Source organism: Dendrobium catenatum, unplaced genomic scaffold, assembly GCF_001605985.2.
Source record: "Dendrobium catenatum unplaced genomic scaffold, ASM160598v2 fragScaff_scaffold_1211, whole genome shotgun sequence".
Lineage (NCBI taxonomy): Eukaryota > Viridiplantae > Streptophyta > Magnoliopsida > Asparagales > Orchidaceae > Dendrobium > Dendrobium catenatum.
The window spans coordinates 583,605-605,660 of NW_021319673.1; the positions used below are offsets into that span (position 1 = coordinate 583,605).

Here is a 22,056-nt window from a genome sequence, read left to right on the forward strand (position 1 = left end):
TGAAAACAACACTAAGAATTTGAGATTGCGTGAAGTTGCATGAACTTTCCTTGTTCGCCAAACGGACTGTCGATGAGTCTGAAACATTAAAATTATCAAGAAATGATACTCATATTGCATGGATTGTTGCGCGAATCGAAATGCAAATTTCCTTATTTTCATCCTTTTACTTATCATTAATAATTAATACTTCAGAAAAATTACATCAACTTATATACTTCGGCCTTTTTGGATAATCATTTCCTTGCTATAGGTTGAACCATCTTAAATCACCAATATTAGTCATGAGAGTTCCTTTTCATTTTCCTGATAAAGGTTTGGATCGTCTCACTTCTTTAGTATAAAAAATTATTTCTTCCTACGTAGGTCATTAAAGTCAGCCTAATTAACTCGCATGATATAGCCTTTATAAGATATTTTGAATTTCCTGCACATTATTTTAATCTTTCTCATTCTAGCCTTTTAAGATATTTTGAATTTCCGACACATTATTTTAATCTTTCTCATTCATTGACATTTTACATAAACATTTATTCATCATTTCGTAATGATGTATATTCGTGATAAAACATGATGAATGTTAAAAAACATATTTGTGTATTTTATGACATTTAACAATTTTATAATAATTTATAAAATTAATGAGGATTAATCTGAAATAATTTGAATCAATAATCACATGCTATGCATAATATACATTAAGCCTTTTGATGCTCTTGGATGTCTTTAACATGCACAATATGCTGAAATGTTTCAAATACCAATCATAGTAGGTCCAAATAAACATAAAATGTGCAAACTTTAGTCTAAGAAATTATTCGACCCATATATTAGAAGCTGAGTATCGGATGTAATAAAAAATAAGCAAAAAATTAGGCCAGCCCTAATTTTTTACTAGGAAAGACATTTCCTTATTAGGATAAAGAAATTAAATAAAGACACTATTGAAATAACAAAAACAACAACTTTATATCATATAAAACGACCATACAACAAAAGACGCTTACAAATGTCTCAAACAAAACACCTAAAGTTGCATTCATCCATTGAGAGAAGAAAGATACAAGTGGGGTGGATTCTTGCGGATAGAAGAAGAGGTTAGAAGCCAAGAAGAAACATAGGAGAAGCTCGCAAGCATTCCTAAGAAGAAGAGAAGAGAGAAATGGAACAAGCTCGCAAGCTTTTCCAACAAAAACCCTCAGGTTTTCTATTCCAAAAATCACATTATAACACCTTTTTTTATTCCAAATCATCTACTATTTATAGACAAAAAGAGGGCAGCTAAACAGCCCCTTAAAACATTAATTAAACCTATTAGATTTAGGGAAATGAAAGGCCAACAACCACCAAACAGCAGCCCCAAAACCAACATACAACAGCCCTTAAATCAGCACAGAAAACAGGGGAAAAAGGGCCACGGGAAACCAGCCAGCAGCCACGGGAAACCCAGCTAGCAGGGGTCCCGAAAAGCCACACAAGAACCGAAGCAGAGAGACGTGGAAACCAGCCAGGGAACCACGGGAAAACCAACAGCAAGGGACCCGAGGAGTCACACAGAGAACAGAGCAGCAGGCACATGAAAACAACCACAAAAAACAGAAGAGATAAGGAGGAAGAGGAAGAGCAAGGATCACCTCATTATGAGCCACCAACTTAGCACATAAATGAACTAAACTTCAGCTCATAATGAGCTATCCATCAGCTCAAGCTAAAATTAAATAGATTTTCTAATAAAATAGCTCAAAACCAAGTAGCCAAAGGCCCAAACCGAGAGCACCAGTAGCCCAAGGGTCAAAACAAATTCTCATATTGTTTTGACCCCCCTTTGCATGCATCATTATCCCACTGAATAAATTAGATACTCCTTATGAGAAATGACCTTATTTCTCTCTCTCCAAAGTCCCGATCTTTTGTAACAACATTAAAAAAGATTTTCATCAATTCGTAATGTTTTCCAAATTGAATAATCAAATATAACACAAATATCATTTTTACCTCAAAATGCCTTTCTCGTATTCAAAAACTTTAATTCTACAACCAAAACCAAAACTCAATTCATCAAAAAAGTTAGGGGGTATCAATTCAGGTCAACAGGTCGGGTTCGGGTCGAACATAACCTGTCCTGGCCGATAAACGGGTTGACACTAACCCGATCCATTTTTTCAAACGGGTCAAAATTGTCAACCAGGACCCGACCCGTGCGGGTTATCGGGTTGACCCAACCTGCGAGGCCAGCCAGCGCGGGCTGCCACAGCATGGCGGCAGCCTGGTTGGCGAGGGCGGTGACCTGCGGTTGTTGAGTGCTGACTTGGGTCTCGCTCTTGTGAGACGGCTGGCATGACGGTGCGGTCTCGCTGTCGTGCAACGGCGGCCTGACGCGACAACTAAGGGACGACTGACGAGATGTGACAGCCTGACAACGACGCGAAAAGCGACAACGTTGGCATGAGACGACTAGACGCGGACACGGTCAAATTACCGTGTCAAATGGGTTGATTTCGAGTTTCCGGGTCAACCCGAACCCGACCCGATTTTCCAAACGGGCCGAAAACTCGAACCCGAACCCTACCCGTAATGCAAATGGGTTGACCCAAACCCAAAATTTTTTAGGTCTGGTTCGGGTCGTGTAAGATTTTGACACCCCTAAAAAAGTCCCAAAACTCCTTACTTTGACTTTTCCTTTTCTTCTTCCATTCCATCTTTTTCTTCTATTTTCTTGCAGCTATAACACCTAAGCCAAAAGTCGTTCACTACTTGATGTTCCACTTAGCTACAAGTCTTAAGAAAATGAAATATGAATAGTTTAGCTCTCTCTCTCTCTCTCACACACACACACACACACCTTCAAGTTGATTGCCATCTTTTACTTTAATTCTATAACACAAATAAAAATCAATTCATCAAAAATATCCGAAAATTCCTTACCTTGACTTTTCCTTTGTTTTGCTCAGGGAAAATAGTGCGTAGGCATGAATCCCGCTTTGTAGTTAATAAGATTTCTCCTAAATATGGTTTCATGGTTTATTTAGATCTGGGTCCTTACCTCCTATGATCGAAAGCCCTAATAGTTAATTACTCCTATCGTATAGAAGAGAACTCTCGACTAAGAATGAATTAGTGTATAGATGTGCAAGCAGTGCAAGCGTTTTAATCTTGTTTGTGGGGGGATGAAGGTAGACTTGATCAAGATCCTATGATTCTATCATCTTAGGTATACCATAGGTTATATTCTAAACAATAATTGATCGTAGTAGTGCCTACGGAATCTGATTAGCAACCATGGGTTGCCTTCTCTCAGGGATCCCGAGTAAACAAAAATGGATAGATGCAGGTTTTAATATTATGATGGTTTGGTTCGGGTCGAGGGCTCACAGTTCCATTTAGAAGTTGCATGATTATTTTAGAAGTGGGTCTTACTGTTTTTATTGAAAGTAGCCCGTAGTTTGGGGTAGTCGTCCTTACTGCTTTCATTGAAAGAAGCACATAGTTTTAAGAGGTTGGGTCTTACTGCTTTCATTGAAAGTAGCCCTTATGTTTAAGAGGTTGAGTTTTACTTTTTTCATTGAAAGTAGCCCATGATTTCAATTTTGGACAGGTCTTATGGCTCTGCTTGAGAGTTGCCTAAATGTTTGGGTTTAGGGTTGTTCACTTAAAAGTTCCCCTAAGATTTGGATCTTACTGCTTCACTTGAAAGTAGCCCAAAGGTGAGATTTAAGGTTAGGTTACTTTTACTGAGAGATTTCCATTAACGCATAAACTAAAGTCAGGCTTATGACCTCTATTAGAAGTTGTCAGGTGAAATTATGTTAACGGAGCTTTAGCAGTAGATACTTAGTTTTGTGCTTTTCAACGCCTCAGCACTTGTACTAGTGTTTTGTTTACAATAGTAGCTTCTGACTCACAGTAGTAGCTTTGCTTACTTAGTTTTGTTTCAGCACTAGTCATGTCTACAGTACTTACAACAATTTTTACTTTCAGCACTTTGTTTCCCTACTTGTTTTTGTCTGTCGTACTAGAGTTCTACTTACAATACTAGTTTTGTTTACCACCCTACACTAACTTTTGTTTACTTCTTTGCATGTGTTCGTGGTTAGCAGTTGCAAGAGCTAGAGTTTGCCCGGAGCTAGAGCTTGAAAAGTAGGAGTTGGGTTTAGGTTTGCTTAGAGGTTTTTTTTTTTTTTGAGTATTTTTTGTGTTTAGTGTTTTCTTTAATTTTAGGAGTTTGGTGCTTACTTGGTGTGTGCTGTACTTAGATTTACAGACTGCAAACACTAATTTCTGTTCTTTTATTATTTAATTAAAAATGCATACTTCACCAAAGTGGCTCTCCCCTTGTAGTTCTGCTACTTGGATTTTTTAAATTTCTTTTATATGTTAAATTAAAAGCTTAAAATTTAAATTAAAATTAACAACTTAGCTCTTCAATTAAAAAATATTTTAAAGTTACTTAATTAATTTAATTTAATTATTAATTAAATTTAAAATTGGTTGCACAATTAATATTAAAGATTTAAATTTAATTAATTGGTTTATTAATTAAAGAATTTAATTTTATTCTTAAATTAATTAGTTTAGTTAAATTAAAGTTTTAATTTCATTTCATTGTTTCAGTAATTAAATGAATTTTCAATTAAATTTTAATAATAGAGTTTTAGTTTAATTAGGTAATTAGGTTATTTAATTTAAAGTTTTTTAAAATTGATTAAATTAATCGATCAATTAGTTAATTAATTATAAAGTTAATTGCATTTTAATTGATTTTTAAATTAAAGCCATAAATTTGTTTTATATTTATTATTTAGTTAACTTTTAGTTTAATTGAATTTTAAATTAAACAATTAAAATTTTAATTTAATTAATCGAAGCTCTTGGATTGTAGGATTTGACAGCCTGCTGGTATCCCCTCCTCATTAGGGGAGGTCGTGAAGGCACTGCCCTTTCAAACCCATACAGCCGGATAGGATTCGACGGCAAGGGGCTTCGGGGGATGAATCAATCCCAGTTAGGTCTTTTGGTCCCCCAATCGAAAAGCATTTGGTAACTCGGCAATTTCCTAAGATTTCAGGAACCTTTCGGCACCCCCTCCCCGCAAGGGTAGGTATGGGAGGGCACTTGCCCTTTTAGGACCACTTGATCAAATCAAAATCGATGATTGAGGGCTTCGGGCTCTTTCCACCTAGGAATTAGTCTCCGAGTCTCCAATTTGGCAATCACGATGATTTTTCCCTTTTATTAATAATAATAATATACAAATAATTCTCTCATAATTTCATCCTCCTCACTTATAAATTTCAAAAAGCAAAGAGAATTTAGTCCATGTGGTACAAAGATTAATGGGAGGTGCTCAATTGCAAGTGAGAGAGGCGGATCAGAAGCACAGGGAGACTTGGCAAGGAGCGTTCGTGAAGGCAATCGACCGAAGGAGGTGTATGTGCGGGCCGAAGCAGGCGTCGGGCATGGCTTCTACTTGTGTGAGACGAACGGGAGAAGGCGTGGAAGGAGAGGATTGGATCTTGTCCGATCGAGTTGGCTTTCATGTGCGGGGGTCTAGTTCGCAGACGAGAGAAGCTCTAGGATCGAACAATTATGATGCGGGCAAAAAATATAGGGGTGCCTATACCCTTCGCCCACAAATAAAGGAGACAGGAACTTCTACCGACGAAAATGACTAAGGACGAGAAAAGGGAAGAACAAACTCTTACATTTCAAATAAAAGACCAAAACAGAAATTACAATGACTTACAACAATGACTCATTCACTTGACGACACCCTAAAGTTGCTTCACTTAGAGAATAATGATACAGGTGGAGTGGCACTTGCGAAGAGACGAAAGAGGATAGAAGCCCGAGAAGAAAGGTTGGAAAGAGCCCGCAGGATTTCCGGAGGGGATGAGAAAGAAGGGTGGAAAGAGCCCGCAGGATTTCCAAAGCAAACCCGCAGGTTATAGCTTTTCCAAAAATAACATATCATTCACTTTTTAAAAACATTACAAATCCTCCCATATTTATAGGTGTGAAAGAGGAATACCAAGAGACACCTAATAAATTCTCATAGGAATTCTAAACATCACATAGCATTAAAATACCTAAAAAACATCCCAAGCCAAGGAACCGAAGAGGCATCCACGGGAACCAAGGAGACCGCCCGAAGCCAAGGGGCACGGTCACGGGAAAGAGCCCAGGCACGGGAAAACCAACAGCCGGCCGGAATCCAAGGGGGCCAATGCACAAAAAGCCATGGTGGAATTCAAGGAGCCATACATGGGAAAATAAAACATCAATCTTGGGATTCCAAAAGCCCTTTTGGAACACAAGAGACACCATAACTTAAAACATTAAAAACTATAACAAAAGTGCATTAAATAAAAGATAAATATAAGCTAAAACTTAGCTAATAATGAGCTAACCTCTAGTCCAAAAAATGAACTAAAAATCAGCTCATAAATGAGCTAAATTCCAGCACAAAATTCTTTGAGCTTGAAGACTTGGGAGGGGCCAAAAATTGATTTAATTTGGGCCTGAGTTGACCCCCCCCCCTTGCCTACATAAGACTCCCCTTCTTGAGGACTCAGCTCCCGATGAGTCAGATCTTGTTGTCTTCCGAAGAGGAGAAGACGGAGCATCCAGTTCATTAATCAGGTCTTCATACTTCTGCATGATCTCATCTCGTTCTTTCAGGAATTGATCTTGTAAATGCTGCTTTTTCTTCATGTACCTTTCTGTACGTAGGTGCATCCATACTTGAAGCTTGTACAGTTCATATTCCAGAGGATGTGTTGACTTTGATGGGATCCACCTATCCAAAGGATCTTCAATTTCATCTGATTTGCTTTCTTCTGTTTTTTTTTTTGTCTTTTTTTCATTTTTTAACTGACTCAAAAAAGACTCAAAATAAACCAATCTAAACTTAAACTCACAATACGACTCACGACAAGACTTACAAGACTCACAAAACTCTCGACAAGACTTGACTTGACAAACAAAATCAAAACTTGACAAACTAAAACAAAACTTGACAAACTCACAAACCTAGGACTTCCTAACTTGCTCTGATACCAAATGATGCGGGCAAAAAATATAGGGGTGTCTATACCCTTCGCCCACAAATAAAGGAGACCGGGACTTCTACCGACGAAAATGACTAAGGACGAGAAAAAGGAAGAACAAAACTGCTACATTTCAAATAAAATGAAAAAACTAGAAATTAAAAAACTTACAACAAAACGACGTGACTTGACTACAACTTGACAAACACACAAACCTAGGACTTCCTAACTGTCTCTGATACCAAATGATGCGGGCAAAAAATATAGGGGTGCATATACCCTTCACCCACAAATAAAGGAGACCGAAACTTCTACCGACGAAAATGACTAAGGACGAGAAAAGAAAAGAACAAACTCTTACATTTCAAATAAAAAGACCGAAACAGAAATTACAACACTTACAATAATGACTCATTCACTTGACGACACCCTAAAGTTGCTTCACTTAGAGAAGAAGGATACAAGTGGAGTGGCACTTGCGAAGAGACGAAAGAGGATAGAAGCCCGAGAAGAAAGGTTGGAAAGAGCCTGCAGGATTTCCGGAGGGGATGAGAAAGAAGGGTGAAAAGAGCCCGCAGGACTTCCAAAGCAAACCCGCAGGTTATAGCTTTTCCAAAAATAACATATCATTCACTTTTTTTAAACATTACAAATCCTCCCATATTTATAGGTATGAAAGAGGATACCAAGAGACACCTAATAAATTCCCATAGGAATTCTAAACATCACATAGCATTAAAATACCTAAAAAACATCCAAAGCCAAGGAACCGAAGAGGCATCCACGGGAACCAAGGAGACCGCCCGGAACCAAGGGGCACGGTCACGGGAAAGAGCCCAGGCACGGGAAAACCAGCAGCCGGCCGGAATCCAAGGGGGCAAATGCACAAAAAGCCATGGTGGAATTCAAGGAGCCACACATGGGAAAATAAAACATCAATCTTGGGATTCCAAAAGCCCTTTTGGAACCCAAGAGACACCATAACTTAAAATATTAAAAACTATAATAAAAGTGCATTAAATAAAAGATAAATATGAGCTAAAACTTAGCTAATAATGAGCTAACCTCTAGTCCAATAAATGAACTAAAAATCAGCTCATAAATGAGCTAAATTCCAGCTCAAAATTCTTTGAGCTTGAAGACTCGGGAAGGGCCAAAAATTGATTTAATTTGGGCCTGAGTTGACCCCCCTTTGCCTACATCAAATTATGTTCGTGTGCAAGAGACAGGCGCAGTTCTGCTAACAGGAGTCGAAGTAGCTCGGGATGGTGCCTCCCGAAGTAGGGAGGTCCACTCACTGCCTGCTCAATCGGTTCTAGATGTGCACAAATGGAAGACCGGCCAGCGAGAGGTTTGATTCACTCACGTGAGACGAACGAGAGGGAGGGGGATTTGGTGGACGAGTTCGGGTCAAATAGCTGGCTTGGCAAGGTATATATCTGAACATCCTTTTCTTTCTTTCCTTCTTTCATTCTTTTTCCTCCGTTTTCCTGCATCTACTATAGCACCTAAACCAAAATTCCTTCACTACTTGTTGTTCCACCTAGCTACAAGTCTTAGAAAAATGTAATATGAATAGTTGCAGGCACGCACGCGCACCTTCAAATCCATTGCCATCTTATACACCCGTGCGCGCGCGCGTGCGTGCTCGCACACACACCTTTAAGTCCATTGCTATCTTTTACAGTGCCCCCACACACCTTCAAGTCCACTACCATTACACACACACACTCTTACGAACACGCGTGCACGCAAATACACCTACAAGTCCACTGCCATCTTTCGCAATCCCCACCCCTCTAGCGTAAAACTTGTCAAATAATCATGGCATGAATAGTATAATATATTGTGTTAATGTTGTGGTGTTTCCTATAAGCGATACGTTGTATGGCCTGAATATAGCGAGAAGTGTGCAAGGGCAACTGCATTGGCATATGGATGTACTATTAAATAGGAAAGGGTTCCCACATCATGGATGGATGTGCGCAAAGAAACTAGTCCATGAAACTAAAATTAGGTTAGAAACTTCGAATATAAGTTTCCTTATAGGCAAATTAATGGAATTAATAGATCTTATGATTCATAAGAACATAAATATTTTATGTATTCAAGAAACTAAATGGGTTGGAGAGAAGGTTAAGGAGATTGATAGTTTAGGATTTAAGCTATGACATTCTAGTAGGAGTCATACTAGAAATGGCGTAAGTGTGATTATAGATAAGAGTTTGAAGAATAATGTTGTAAAGACTAATATAATTAAAGATAGAATTATAGCTTTAAAGATTATTAATATTATAAGTGCTTATACTTCTCAATTAGGTTTGGATGTGTTCAAAATTAAAATTTTGGAAAGACTTAAAAGAATTAAATGTTGGTAGAGAGGTAGATGATTTGAAAAATACTCATGATAGCTATGAGTTTGAAGCGACATATGAAATTGGTAAAACCATTTTATATTTTGCTCTAGCTTATGTTTTTGTAATTGTTAATACCTTATTTACCAAAAAAGATGAATATCTCATCAATTATAAGAATAGATATAATAAAACTCAAATTGATTATTTTCTTTTTTCATTCAACATGGAAAAAGATGCCCGTTTGATCGCCATATTTCCCTATTTAATTGAATTCACCGTACCTTTTCAGGCCAAAGTCAAATGCATCACAAAATAAATTATGGCAATAGGTATGGTAAAATAAGTCAGCATATGTAAATATGATCTATATCCAGAAAATTGGAACATGAAAGCAAAAGCTAAAGGTTGGAACCTTTGGAATATGCTTGTAAGTAGGTTTTGCCATGGTACCTGCATTAGCAGAATGTGAAATCCAATTGAGAGATTTTAAAGTCATACAATGACAGTATGGAATATAGAACAAGTGCTATTTATTTTGATGTTGTTTTTGAAAAACAGGGACAAGTACCTATAGAAGAGGAAGTTTCTCCAGGAATATAAGCACTAGCTGAAAATTTTAAAAAGATAGATCTTATGTAAGGAAACTAGACTTTTTACAGGAAACAGAAAGTACTATACAAAATTTATACTTACAGCCAGTGTAAGGATCACGAAATGATGTATCAAGTGAAAAGTCCCTCTGCCCAGTATTTTGGAGTATAAATTCTACAATCTGTTGGCGGTAAGAAAGGGGTAGATTTTCGTTCAGAAGCCACTTATCAGCAACTTCGTAAGGGTTATCTGTAGAACGCAAGTTGTTCAGAGCCCTTGCAAGGTGCAGCATATATTAGAAAGATAAATATATCTCAAATGATTATGCATGTAAAAGCAAAAAAAAAAAAAAAGACAATTCCATGCCACAGCAACCAATACATTACTCCAACCAACACATACTAATGAGGGCAGAAAAACTTGCAGGCGCCTAACCATTTAAGCGCAAACTAAGGAAGACAAAATAAAAGAAGAGAATTGATGCTCTGTAATGCTAACTTCTTCATTGGAATAAAATAGCAGGTGAAAATAAATATGCAAAAAAAAGATAAATAGATTGTATAGCAGATAGGGTTAACAATTTATGCCATAAAAACACAAACTAGGAGCAAAAAATAAATTTGAGTTCACATATTGATTTGGAACTCCTAGTCTTCAAGCGACAGAAGAAAACAGAAGCTAGATGAGTTATATTATCATTATTGTGCAATTGAGTATTTTTACTGAAGATCATTACATTTGAATGAAGCTAGGAGTTGTTTAGATTTGGATGACCATACTTAACACGCAACTTCATAACAGAAATTAGGTTGGCTCACAAAATAGAACGTTAAATGCATAGTGTGAGCCAATATAACATTACCTTTAAAATCACTGTTTGACATTTGAAACAAGCCGTTTGCAATTCTTTCAATTTTTTGATGAAAACAAATTTTATTATCAATGAAATGAGTACAACACAAAGAAAATAAAGAACATCGCACCATGATAAAAACCAAAAATAACATACATCAACATGAAACATGAGTCATTTGCCTGAAGAGAACAACATTGAGGGTGCCATTAGAGATATATAACTTAAAGACTGGCATATTTTGTAGAGTGACAGTATGCTTTCTTGCTATTTCTTCCTCTCCTAGTATATTAAATTTAGAACATTTTTTTTCTATTAGCTCTTTTGCACTATAAATGCAAGTCAACGCATTGAGAATTTAGATTACTAATATCCCCAATAGAAAATGATCATCAAGAGCAAAAATCACTTGTGGATCTTAAATCAATAAACTTGGGAGTAGGTGCGAGGTCAATCACTACCATTGGGCTAACATCCAAGGAAAACACTGAATTCAAGACATGATCTAAAGTTGATTCAAAGTTTCGTGTACAAGCTAGATTAGTTGTAGTGAGAAATGTCACCACTGCACTAGAGGGTAGGTTTTTATCGATGAACGCTCTGCAAAGCCCAATTATGTGGAGATTTTCACAATGCTGGGTGTGATTTGAAGCATTTGAAAAGTTGTGAAACCAAAATTTGCAGCAAGAACAATATAAGGGAAGTCCACAAATTCCGCCTTTGATAGTATCCATAAGCAATAGAGGGGTAGTTACATCTATTTCAACCAATACTCTAACCACCAATGACTTGGATAACTTTGCAATAGCATCATCCACCTGAAGCGGTTTACCAAAAAATGAGCAAAAATAATACTAAGAGGATTGATCGAAATAGTGAATCCGTAGTTCTATAAAAGTAACCCTAACTAGAGTAACATAAGATTCCACGAAACAATAAAAATGAGATCATTTTTAGGAAAAAAATCAGTCATATATCCTTGAGAAGAGTCTAGAAAAATTAGCATTTATGAATAACTTGATAAGAACAAGGCAAGAGCCAATAAGCCCAATTGAATAATGCCAAATTAATCTCAATTTGATCATAAATCTATGAACAATCTGTATACTAGGGTGGCCCCAAAAAAACTTGCCAATATGGTGAAAAGGAGACGCCAACTAAGATATTTAAGTGAAAAGGAGATGCCAACTAAAGTATTGAGGCCAGGGATGACAGGAGTGCAACTACCAACATCTGGAGGTGCCTGTGCATCGCAGCAAAGGCATGATAACAAATGAGAAGATAACCAATACTATAAATGTGTGAAGAGAACTAACACGTGAGCATCTGTGAGTGTGAAAACAGCACAAGGTGGAGAAACACAAGTGTGCATGCACACATAGATGATGAGAATAGGAAGCACAAGAACTAGAGGTTGAGCATGAGCACGAACGCCATGTGATTGATGGAGCACGAGCATGAGATGAATATGATAAGCCCACACACTACATAAGGTATGGAGTGTGGGCATAGAGCGCCTATGAGGGTGAATAAGATGTAGTGCAAGTGCACTCACGCATGATCACGAGATTGCGCAATCGAGGAGATGGAGCAGTATAGAAACTTGAAAAATACTTTTTTAGGCAATTCCTTGGTGAGGATCCAACATGCGGTATTTAGGGTCCAAAGTATGGTACGCCAAGGTAAGAGCAAACATTATGTAACATGTCACAGTGTTGTAGGTTGTGTGCTTCAAATTTTGAATGGGTCTGCACTCAAAATTTGAAAATGACTTACAAAGTCATTTGTAAGTCCTAATCCTAATATATAAAGGCCATCTTCTCTTCCTTCGGATGCAATGTTGGTATCAATACTCTCTTCAATGAATTAAAGTTTTCATGAATGAGAAGTACTTAATCTCCAACTATACAGTTTGAATGGACAAGCCGAATCAAACTTGGCCAATTTAATGCCTCTTCTGTTTTGCTTTAATTTGCTATCTCCCATTTCAATAATTTTTTCAACCTTTCACTTTGATTGAGCCAAATCGAAAAATCGGGTCCAAATAGACTTCATTTATCGTATCTAATTTAACCATTATCCATTCAAAATTTCAACTAACTTGCCTTGGCTTTTACAGCTATCCAAAGTTTCATTTTTGTGAATTAGATGGTAAAAAATGCAAGGGCGATGATGGACGCTTATCCTATTATAGTAGCAAGCTCAGGATCTTAGGGGTGATAAAAGATTGATCTAGGTTAGTGGCTTGAAATAGCACAAGGGTATGAAAGTAGTGCGACCCTGCAACATTGTTAAAATCGAGTTTGTTGAGTTTTTCGAAGGTACAGAAGGTGAAACCATTTCTTCTTTCTCATCTTCTTCCTCTCCATTTTCCCAGAGCAATTTATTTGCTTCCTTTACATATATGATGCACCGACACTTCTCCTCAAACAGGCGTGCAATGTCCGACACCATATCCGACACGACACTCGTCCGACACTCCTCCGACACGTGTCAGACACGCCGAAAACGTGTCCGATTAAATATTAAATACAAATTGGACACGCGTATCCAACACCCGACACGAGTATCTTAAATATTTTATGAATTTTTTTAAATAAAATTTCTTATATTTGGCGGGATTTAAACTAAATTTCTTATTTCCTATCCACAACACCAAATCAACGTCCGCACTTAATACCAAATCATCGAATATTCTCATTTTTATTTCTTTTTGGCAGTGAAGGTATTTTCATCTCCTATCTCGGTGACTGATAAACGGCATCGACGCCTAACTCTCGACATCCTAATACTAATCATTTTAAGTACAAATTTCTAGTTAAATGACTTATTATTTTCAAATTATTTTTAAAATTATACTTACTTAATTTTTATACACTATTTTTTAAATATAAAAATTATAATATTGTGTCCAACTCGTGTTTATATTTTCAATAACTGACGTGTCCCGTGTCCGTGTCGTGTTGTATACATGATGCCGTGTCCATGTCTGTGCATCAAAACTTTACATATACTTATAGCAAAGAATGGAGAGTAACTCACAAATCACCCAATAAATCATTACTCAAGAGACTTTTAACCATTTGGAAACATACGAGTTTTGTCCTTAACCATAATATAGTGGTGTCATTTTGCAACAAAATTACTAGGTTAGAGAGCACACATCATGCCCCTGCTAACGATAAGTCAATTGAGAACTATGATGCACGAACACGGACACGGCGACATAGATAAAACACGAACACAAGACATGCCAATTATTGAAAATATAAGAGATGGACAACGGTTGGAAACAGTATTATAGTTTTTATGTTTTAAAAATAATGTATACAAATTGAATAACAATTCTATTAAAAATAATTTAGAAAAAATAAGTAATTTAACTAGAAATAATATTAGGATGTCGAGAGACGAGCATCACATAAGGAAAATGTCAGACTTTGATATCGAGATCGTTTTGAAATGTTGATGTTGTAACGACATCAGACGTGTTGAGATGATATCTAGCGTTGTTGTGAAATCAAAGTCATAACCTGCCAAAGTGAAATGAAAATGAGAATATTCAATGAATGGGGTATTACGTGTGGGCAATTGATTTGGTGTTGTGAATAGGATATAAGAAATTTTGTTTTTATATCTTAAGTAAAAAAAAAAATTTAAATACAAGAAGTTAGATTTAAAAAATTTATAAAATATTTAAGACACATATGTCCAATTTGTATTTAATATATTTTTTTAATCGGACACATTTTCTGCATTCTATGAGAATGTGATTGACTTTAGTGACCTTAGTATCCTAAATGAAAATATAGATTTTTTTGTTTTTATCGACGTATTAGTAAAACCGAAGTTAAAGAGGTTTTAAAAAAATGAGGTGTGGAAAAGTTGTTGAACCTGATGATATTCCAATATAAGTGTGGAAATGCTTAGGAGATGAAGAACTTTTTTGGCTTACTAAACTTTTTAATATTATTTTGAAAACTAAAAAGATGCAGGATGAGTGGAGAATGAGTGTGTTGGTTCATATTTTTAAGAATAAAGGTGATGCACAAGATTGTGCAAATTATAGAGTTAATGTGTCATACTTATAAAACTATGCGGGAGAGTTATGAAGCATAGGTTGCAGCATGACACTAATGTTTCTCAAAATCAATATGGATTCATGTCAGGTAGGTCTACTATGGAAGATATACATTTATTGAGAGATTTGTTGAAGAAGTATATAGAATAAGAAGGATCTACATATGATTCATATTGATTTAGAGAAAGCATATGATAAAGTTCCAAGACAAGTGCTATGGAGGGTTCTATATAAGAAAGGGATTAATAATGCTTATATTTAAGTCATTAAGGATATGTATGCAGAAGCTGTTACCTGTATTCAAACACAAGGTGGTATAACCAATTATTTTCCTATTTCAGTTGGATTGCATCAAGGATCAACCTTAAGCCCACATCTTTTTGCTTTAGTCATGGATGTTCTTACTAGACATTTGCAAGAGGTTGTACCCTGATGTATGCCTTTCACTGATGATAAGGCCAGAGAGAGAGAGTTGAAAGTAAACATGAATTATGAAAGTCAACCTTAGAGTCTAAAGACTTTCATTTGAGCAGCAGATCTAAAATTGAATATATGGAGTGTAATTTTAGTAATAATAGATCTAGTGGGGGGATTGTGACTTTGGGCGATCAAGTCATTAATAAGAGCACTCTTTTTAGATATCTTGGGTCTATTGTTCAAAGTGATGGTGAAATACATAGGGAATTTTTTAGTAGAATTCAAATTGGATGGTTGAAGTGGAGGAATGCATCTGACTTGTTGTGTGTTAAAAAATCCCCTCTCAAACTTATGGGAAATTTCTATAAGATGGTAGTGAGACCTGCAATGCTTTATGGTGCAGAATGTTGGCCACTTAAAGAGAGGCATAATATTAAGTTAAGTGTTGCAGAAATGAGGATACTCAGGTGGATGAGTGGCATTACTCTTAAAGAAAGGATACAAAATGAGCATAAACGTGAAAAGGTTGGAGTAGCTCCACTGGAAGATAAGATTAGAGAGAGTTGCCTTAGATGGTTTGATCACATAAAACGGCAGCCTTCCTATGACCTGGTTAGAAAAGTAGACGTATTAGATCTGACTTATGTTAAGAAAAGTAGAGGTAAACCTAAAAAGACTTGAATATATTAGAAATAACATTCTTTTTTAGATTTAGATGAGAATTTGACTCTTAACTGGACATAACATTTTCATCATGTTCGACACATGTCGGAGGAGTGTTATGTCAGATACGTGTCAGACACTGCACGCCTCTTTGAGGGGATGTGTCGTTGCATCATAGATTGAGAATGAATTGTAGTAATACATTCCACAAGACATCTATTTGTGAGCTGAAGTTATTGTCCAATTCATCATACTCGCCAAACTATTGCGAAGTATGAATGGATTTTAGTTTTAAGTTTTTGGTGATTAAATTTTTATTTAAATGTTTAGAATTTGGTAGATATTAGATTTTGAAATTTTAATAGGCTTTGAGAATTGAACCTTTTGGTTGGAATTTACTTTCAACACGGTCATCATCAATAACTTTAAAAGATTTGTATTTCAATTACAGTTCATGGATATTTTGAAAGTCAAGGTCCCCTCCGATAAAGATTTTCAATCAACACGGCCATCGTCGGGGTATTTTATTATCACTTTAAATATAGTTGTATTAAGCATTTTGAAGGGTTTGGTCCCCTCCAATAATTATTTTCCGTCAACACGACTATCGTCGGAGTGTTTGAGCACTTTTAGCAAATTCACAAACATTCTCAGATCTCGCATCTAGGAGCTTGACATAAAGATTGGAGCACGTGTGGAATAAACATCTCTTTCTTTGAAATTAACCCTTTTTTTAGGATAACTTTACCATCCTTAGACAAATAAGATTTGAAACAACTCTTCCTACTAATTATCTCTAGTACAAGAACCCAAAACTATATATGTCTGCCTTTCCTGTCAATTGGCCTTGTATTGCATATTCAGGAGCAAAATTACCCGTTGTTCCAGCCACTCGCGTGTTGATATGGGTGCATTATCTTGAAATAGCTTGGCCAAATGAAAGTCACCAATTTTGGAAGAAAGTATTCGGTGAGAAGAATGTTGTTAGCTTTGGTATCTCTATAGACAATGTGCAGCTCAATGTCCTCATAGAGATATGCAAGCTCCTTGGCAGTTCCAATATAAATTTCAGATTCCCCAGTGCAATCTTGCTCTTTCACTATTTGTACCTATAAGTGCTTGATCAAGACTACTATTTTCCACATACTCATACACCAAAATACAATTAACTCCATGAACACAGCAACCAAGTAAAAGGACAAGATTTGGATGCTTCACATTTGTAATCACATAGATGATTGATGTACGAAAGCAAATGGAAAATTTGCTCCGATACCAAATTGATGTAAGCAAAAAATTTGGAAAACCCCCAAATTTTTGCAAGCAAGAGATATAACTTTCCTTATTAATAGAAAATACACAAATTGCCAAAAAGATACAAAATACTACAAAAAGACACTTTTATATCATAATAGAAAGACACAACTTCTCACTCTTACAAACACGAACAAAGACCACACCTAAAGAAGCTTGCATTCATCGAGAAGAAGGATACATTTGGAGTGGTCACCATGGAGAGAAGAAAGAGGATAGAAGCCAAGACGAAAGGAAGGAGAACAAGCTCGCAAGCTTTCCTAGGAGAAGCGAGGAATGGAACAAGCTCTTGAGCTTTTCCACGATGAAACCCGCAGGTTTAAGTTCCCAAAAATAACTCACATAACATCTCCAGAATTTCAAAGCTTGAACAATAGCATAAAACTCTAAATCGTAAGTAGAATATTTGGATCGAGCATCGTTCAATTTTTAACTAAAGTAAGCAAAAGGTTTTACTTCTTGGCTAAGAACAGCACCAATACCAACATGAGAAGCATCGCAATCAACTTCTTTTCCCAAAACCAAGTAAACCATGTCAGATTGTTTCAAATCATTCGCATTCAAAAGCAATTCAGGAGTGTTATTTTGGCAACTTTGTTATTTTCAGCAGGCGAATCAGGCACATGTTTTTGCGGATAGAGAATGAATTGTTTTGAATCAAAGAGTAAGTGTTTTTCTCCCCGTTGTGAATAATTTTGTTATCAAATTGCCAAGGTCGTCCCAACAGAATGTGACAGACTTTAAGAGGCACAACATCACAAGTCACTTGATCTTTAAAAGACCCCCCCCCCCATTGTTAAGCTAACAACACATTGCTTTGTGATAGGAACCTCACCTCCCTCTTTAAACCAAGAGATTTTATAAGGTTTAGCAAGCGGTTTAGACTTTAATTTCAGCTTATCAACCATCAATTGAGATACAAAATTCCTTGAACTTCCACTATCTATCATAAGAGTGCAGATTTTCCCTTCAACTGTGCAAGTTGTTTTAAAAATGCTTCTTCTAAGCCACTTGTCCCCGTTATCAATTTTTGTTGTTAAGACTTGTTCGATTACCAAAAGTTCTTCTCCTTTATCCCCCTCGACATCAATTTTCTCTAATTCCATGTCATTTTCATTTTCTTCCTCTTCCTCTACTTCTTCGTTGTTTTCAATGAAGTTACTTCTTGGTGGGTTGTTTTTTCTACAAGTTGCAGAAAGATGACCATAAAGCCCATATTTGTAGCATGGTCCGATCAACTTAGGTTGTTCAGAAGGCTTAGGACCCATAATTCCTTTTCCTTTATCCACATTTTGATTTTCAAAAGACTTTATTTTTACCCCCGATGTTCGCACAGAAGTTCGAGATTGATTCTTAGATCCACCAGTTGATCGTCGTTTGTATGTTTCCGTTATCTTGTTATCACCTCTTTCTCTTTGATTTTGTTTTTCAATTTTTAATGCCATTCGATATGCCTCGTCAACTTTTATTACATGACGCAAGTTCAATTGATCCTGAATTGTCCATTTAAGACCGTTAAAGTATCTTGAAACAGTTTTCTCTTCAGATTCGTCTAAATCATTTCGTGATTGAAGTTTGTAAAACAATTCCGTATATTTTTCCACATTTTGAGTTCCTTGTCGCAAATTATTGAATTCTTGAAATAGAGTTCGTGCGTGATCATACGGTAAAAATTTTCCTCTCATTTTTTCTTTCATTCGTTCCCAATTTTGAATTTTTTCTTTGCCTCGCCTAAGTCTATTGTTTAGCAAATTTTTTCCACCACGTAAGAGCATGACCATTTAATTTTAAGCTTGAAAATTTCACCTTTCGATTTTCAAGAATTTCTTTCCAATCGAAAAATTGATCCATTTTCTTAAGCCATTCGAGAAATAGATCAGGTTGCAACTTACCCTCAAAGTTGTGAACATCAATTTTAATCCCAAAATCCCAATTTCGTTGTCACCTATTTTGGTTCTTAGGGACTTCTTCTTCGCTTTCATATGTTTGAACATGTTGTTGATTAACATTAAGATTAGCAAGGGTATTAGCCATTTCATTCATCTGATTTTGCAAATCTGCTAATTGTTGCATTACATTTTGTCATTCCCTTGGATTGTTAGCCATTTTAGAACTCAAAAGAAATAAAGGACTCACCAACCAAGGATTTCCTAACTCGCTCTGATACCTACTTGGTGCAAGCAGAACTAGAAAAGAGAGACAAATTGGAGAACATCAGGACAAGACTTAAACTAAACTCGATTCATATAAAGCTTGCAAACATCCAAACAAACTTTAAAGAAACAAAAGCCAAATCGAAGAAAACAAAATAAAAATATAAAAACGCTATCCTCAGTAAAACCATCTAGCGGTCTCCTCACATGCAACGAAAGTAGGAATTTTAAGAAAATTATGCTTAGGCTTGCAAACCAAAGGTCCACCACTGCAAAAGAGTCCAACATCCTTTCCAAACTCCTCCGGCAAATGTCTCCAAACTTCAGCCAACATACACTTCCAAAGCTCAAGAAGAAGAATACAAGTGGAAGGGAAACCGTGGATAAAGGAAAGAGGTAAGAAGCTGAGATGGAGGAGGAGGACAAGGGGAAAGAAGCTAGCTCGCAAGCTAGAGAAAAACCGCAGGTTTACATTCCAAATACTTTTTTAAGATAAAAGAATATTACAAACTTTTAACATTAAAAAAAAAACCTAAACTTGCATTGTCTTTGCTTGCTCTTGGGTCCACTTCGTCCTTGGGCTGCTTGCTGATTTTGGTTTGGTGTGGTGGTTGCTCTCGGGTATGGCCTAGGTTGCTTGGTATGGAGCTAAAAAATTGTGGGATTCTACTTGGTGTTAGCTCATTAATGCTTGAGCTGAAGTTTAGCTCAATGATTGGAGATTAATTGCACTTCCTAGCTCATTAATTCAAAAAAGTATGATAATATTTCTTGGATTCATTTTGGAGTAGACTTGTCTCTTCTCCTCCCCTATGTCTTCTCGGTTTCCTATGCTGGCTGGTTTTCCCGTGCATGGCCCCTTTGTTTCCTGTGCTGGCTGGTTTTCTCGTGCCTGACCGCTTTATTTCATGTGCTGGCTGGAGTTCTCGTGCCCTGGTGCTTGGTCTCCTGTGCTGGTTTTTTGGGTCTCCTGCTGGCTGTTTTCCCGTGGCATTTTGGGGGGAATTTCCGTGGTTTTCATCCTGTTTTCTGCGCAATTTTCTGCTGCAATCTTTGCTTTCTTTTAACATTCTACTTGATGACTTTTGGCCTTTCATTTCCCCAATTCCTATTGGCTTTGGTTGGAGGTGATATGGCTACTTGTCTACCTTCTTTTGCCTATAAAAGAGAGTTGTTTTGGCATGAAAAAGGTTGTTGAAATTGTGAGTAAAAACTCTACAAAACCTGAGGGTTTCTTCTTGGAAAAGCTTGAGAGCTTGTTCCATCCCCTTCTTCTCTTCTCTATTTCGTCTTGGCTTCTAACCTGATGGGGACATCAGATTTCGACACGTGTACCATCGCCGACGGCGCAGATCGACGGCTACGATCCAGAGCTTCTACTTTTGAGTTTATAGTTTATGTCATTTTTATTTATTAGTTTTTCCGAGTTTGCCCCTGAGGGCATTGTTTGACTTATGTAGCCCCGAGGGCATTGTTGTCTTTTCTTTCCCTTTCATTTGGAGCCTCCATATATGAGGCAATATGCATTGTAATAGCTTTAGTTTTTGATGAATGAAAAAATTATTTTCTCTTTTGTTCTCTTTGTGAGTACACTTCCTTTTGATCTCTTAGTGAGTTCAAAAGGAGAACTAGGTCTCTCCGTGAGTTCTAGAATTAATCCCGGATCATTGTGTGGAGGAATAGTTGGAAGAAATTCAGAGTAAGGAAAATCAAGCCCAAAGAAATCTTCAGTTTTCTTAGACCAGACCGCAACCTCCAGCAGCCCCTCTCGACCTTGCAAGGGGGACTTCCGCTGGCCAGAGCTCCACCCGTCCCTGGCCAATCTCCCGCCGCTCCCAGGCCCTCCATCTGCCGACCAGCATTTGGCCATTCCACCCGTGGATCCATCCCGCCGGCCTGGGAATTTTTGGGATTTGAATTTCAAATCCCTCATGAGCCTTGATTGCTTTCCTTATTTGCTCCCTAAAATCTAGCCAATTGATTTAATTGAATTTTAATTCAATTCAACGATTGTCTAAATCTTCTTCAATTAAAGGAAAGTTTCCTTTTATGCTTTTCTCTGGAATCTGTTTTATTACAGATTTTCTTTTAAAAATCTGCTAGCAATTTTTGGTCCCCACGTTATTAATTCCCCTTCCTTCCCTCCTCTATTCAGCCGACCACATCAGGGAGTACTCTCTCTCCCCATTAAGCTTTATTTCCTCCATAAAACAAGCCTTGAATTCCTCATCATAACCGCCCCTCCCCCTTTAGGAATTAATTTGAAATTGCAAATTAATTCCCCCCCATACCTCAACCAAAATCTGAAATTACAGATTTCGGCATCAGGGAGCCTCTCTCTACCGCCGGCCTCCCCCACCCACTCCAACCCGCCGCCCCTTTTTCTTTCCATTGGAGCTTATTCATGCGGCGATCGCCATTCCCACTCTCAATTATGCATGGAGGAGCCCGAATGGAATTTCGGATTTGAATACGACCGCAACGGACGAGTCAACATCCTCCGTTCACCTTTCTTCGATGTTGGATTCGACTTCGACGACACCCCCGAGGAGTACTTGGACCGGATCTTACCAACCCTCTC

General features: G+C 37.1%; 1 protein-coding gene across 1 annotated transcript in view; it reads right to left on the reverse strand.

Annotated features, from left to right (window-relative positions):
* The window catches only part of LOC110103848 (phospholipase A-2-activating protein), a 93,772-nt gene that overhangs the window by 35,697 nt on the left and 36,019 nt on the right, over nucleotides 1-22,056 (reverse strand). The window contains exons 12-14 of the mRNA XM_020832708.2: nucleotides 10,097-10,243; nucleotides 9,972-10,010; nucleotides 9,816-9,853 (exon numbers count right to left, since the gene is read on the reverse strand). Of these exons, the coding sequence (XP_020688367.1) occupies nucleotides 9,816-9,853; nucleotides 9,972-10,010; nucleotides 10,097-10,243 (224 nt within the window). The remainder of the gene's footprint in view (nucleotides 1-9,815; nucleotides 9,854-9,971; nucleotides 10,011-10,096; nucleotides 10,244-22,056) is intronic.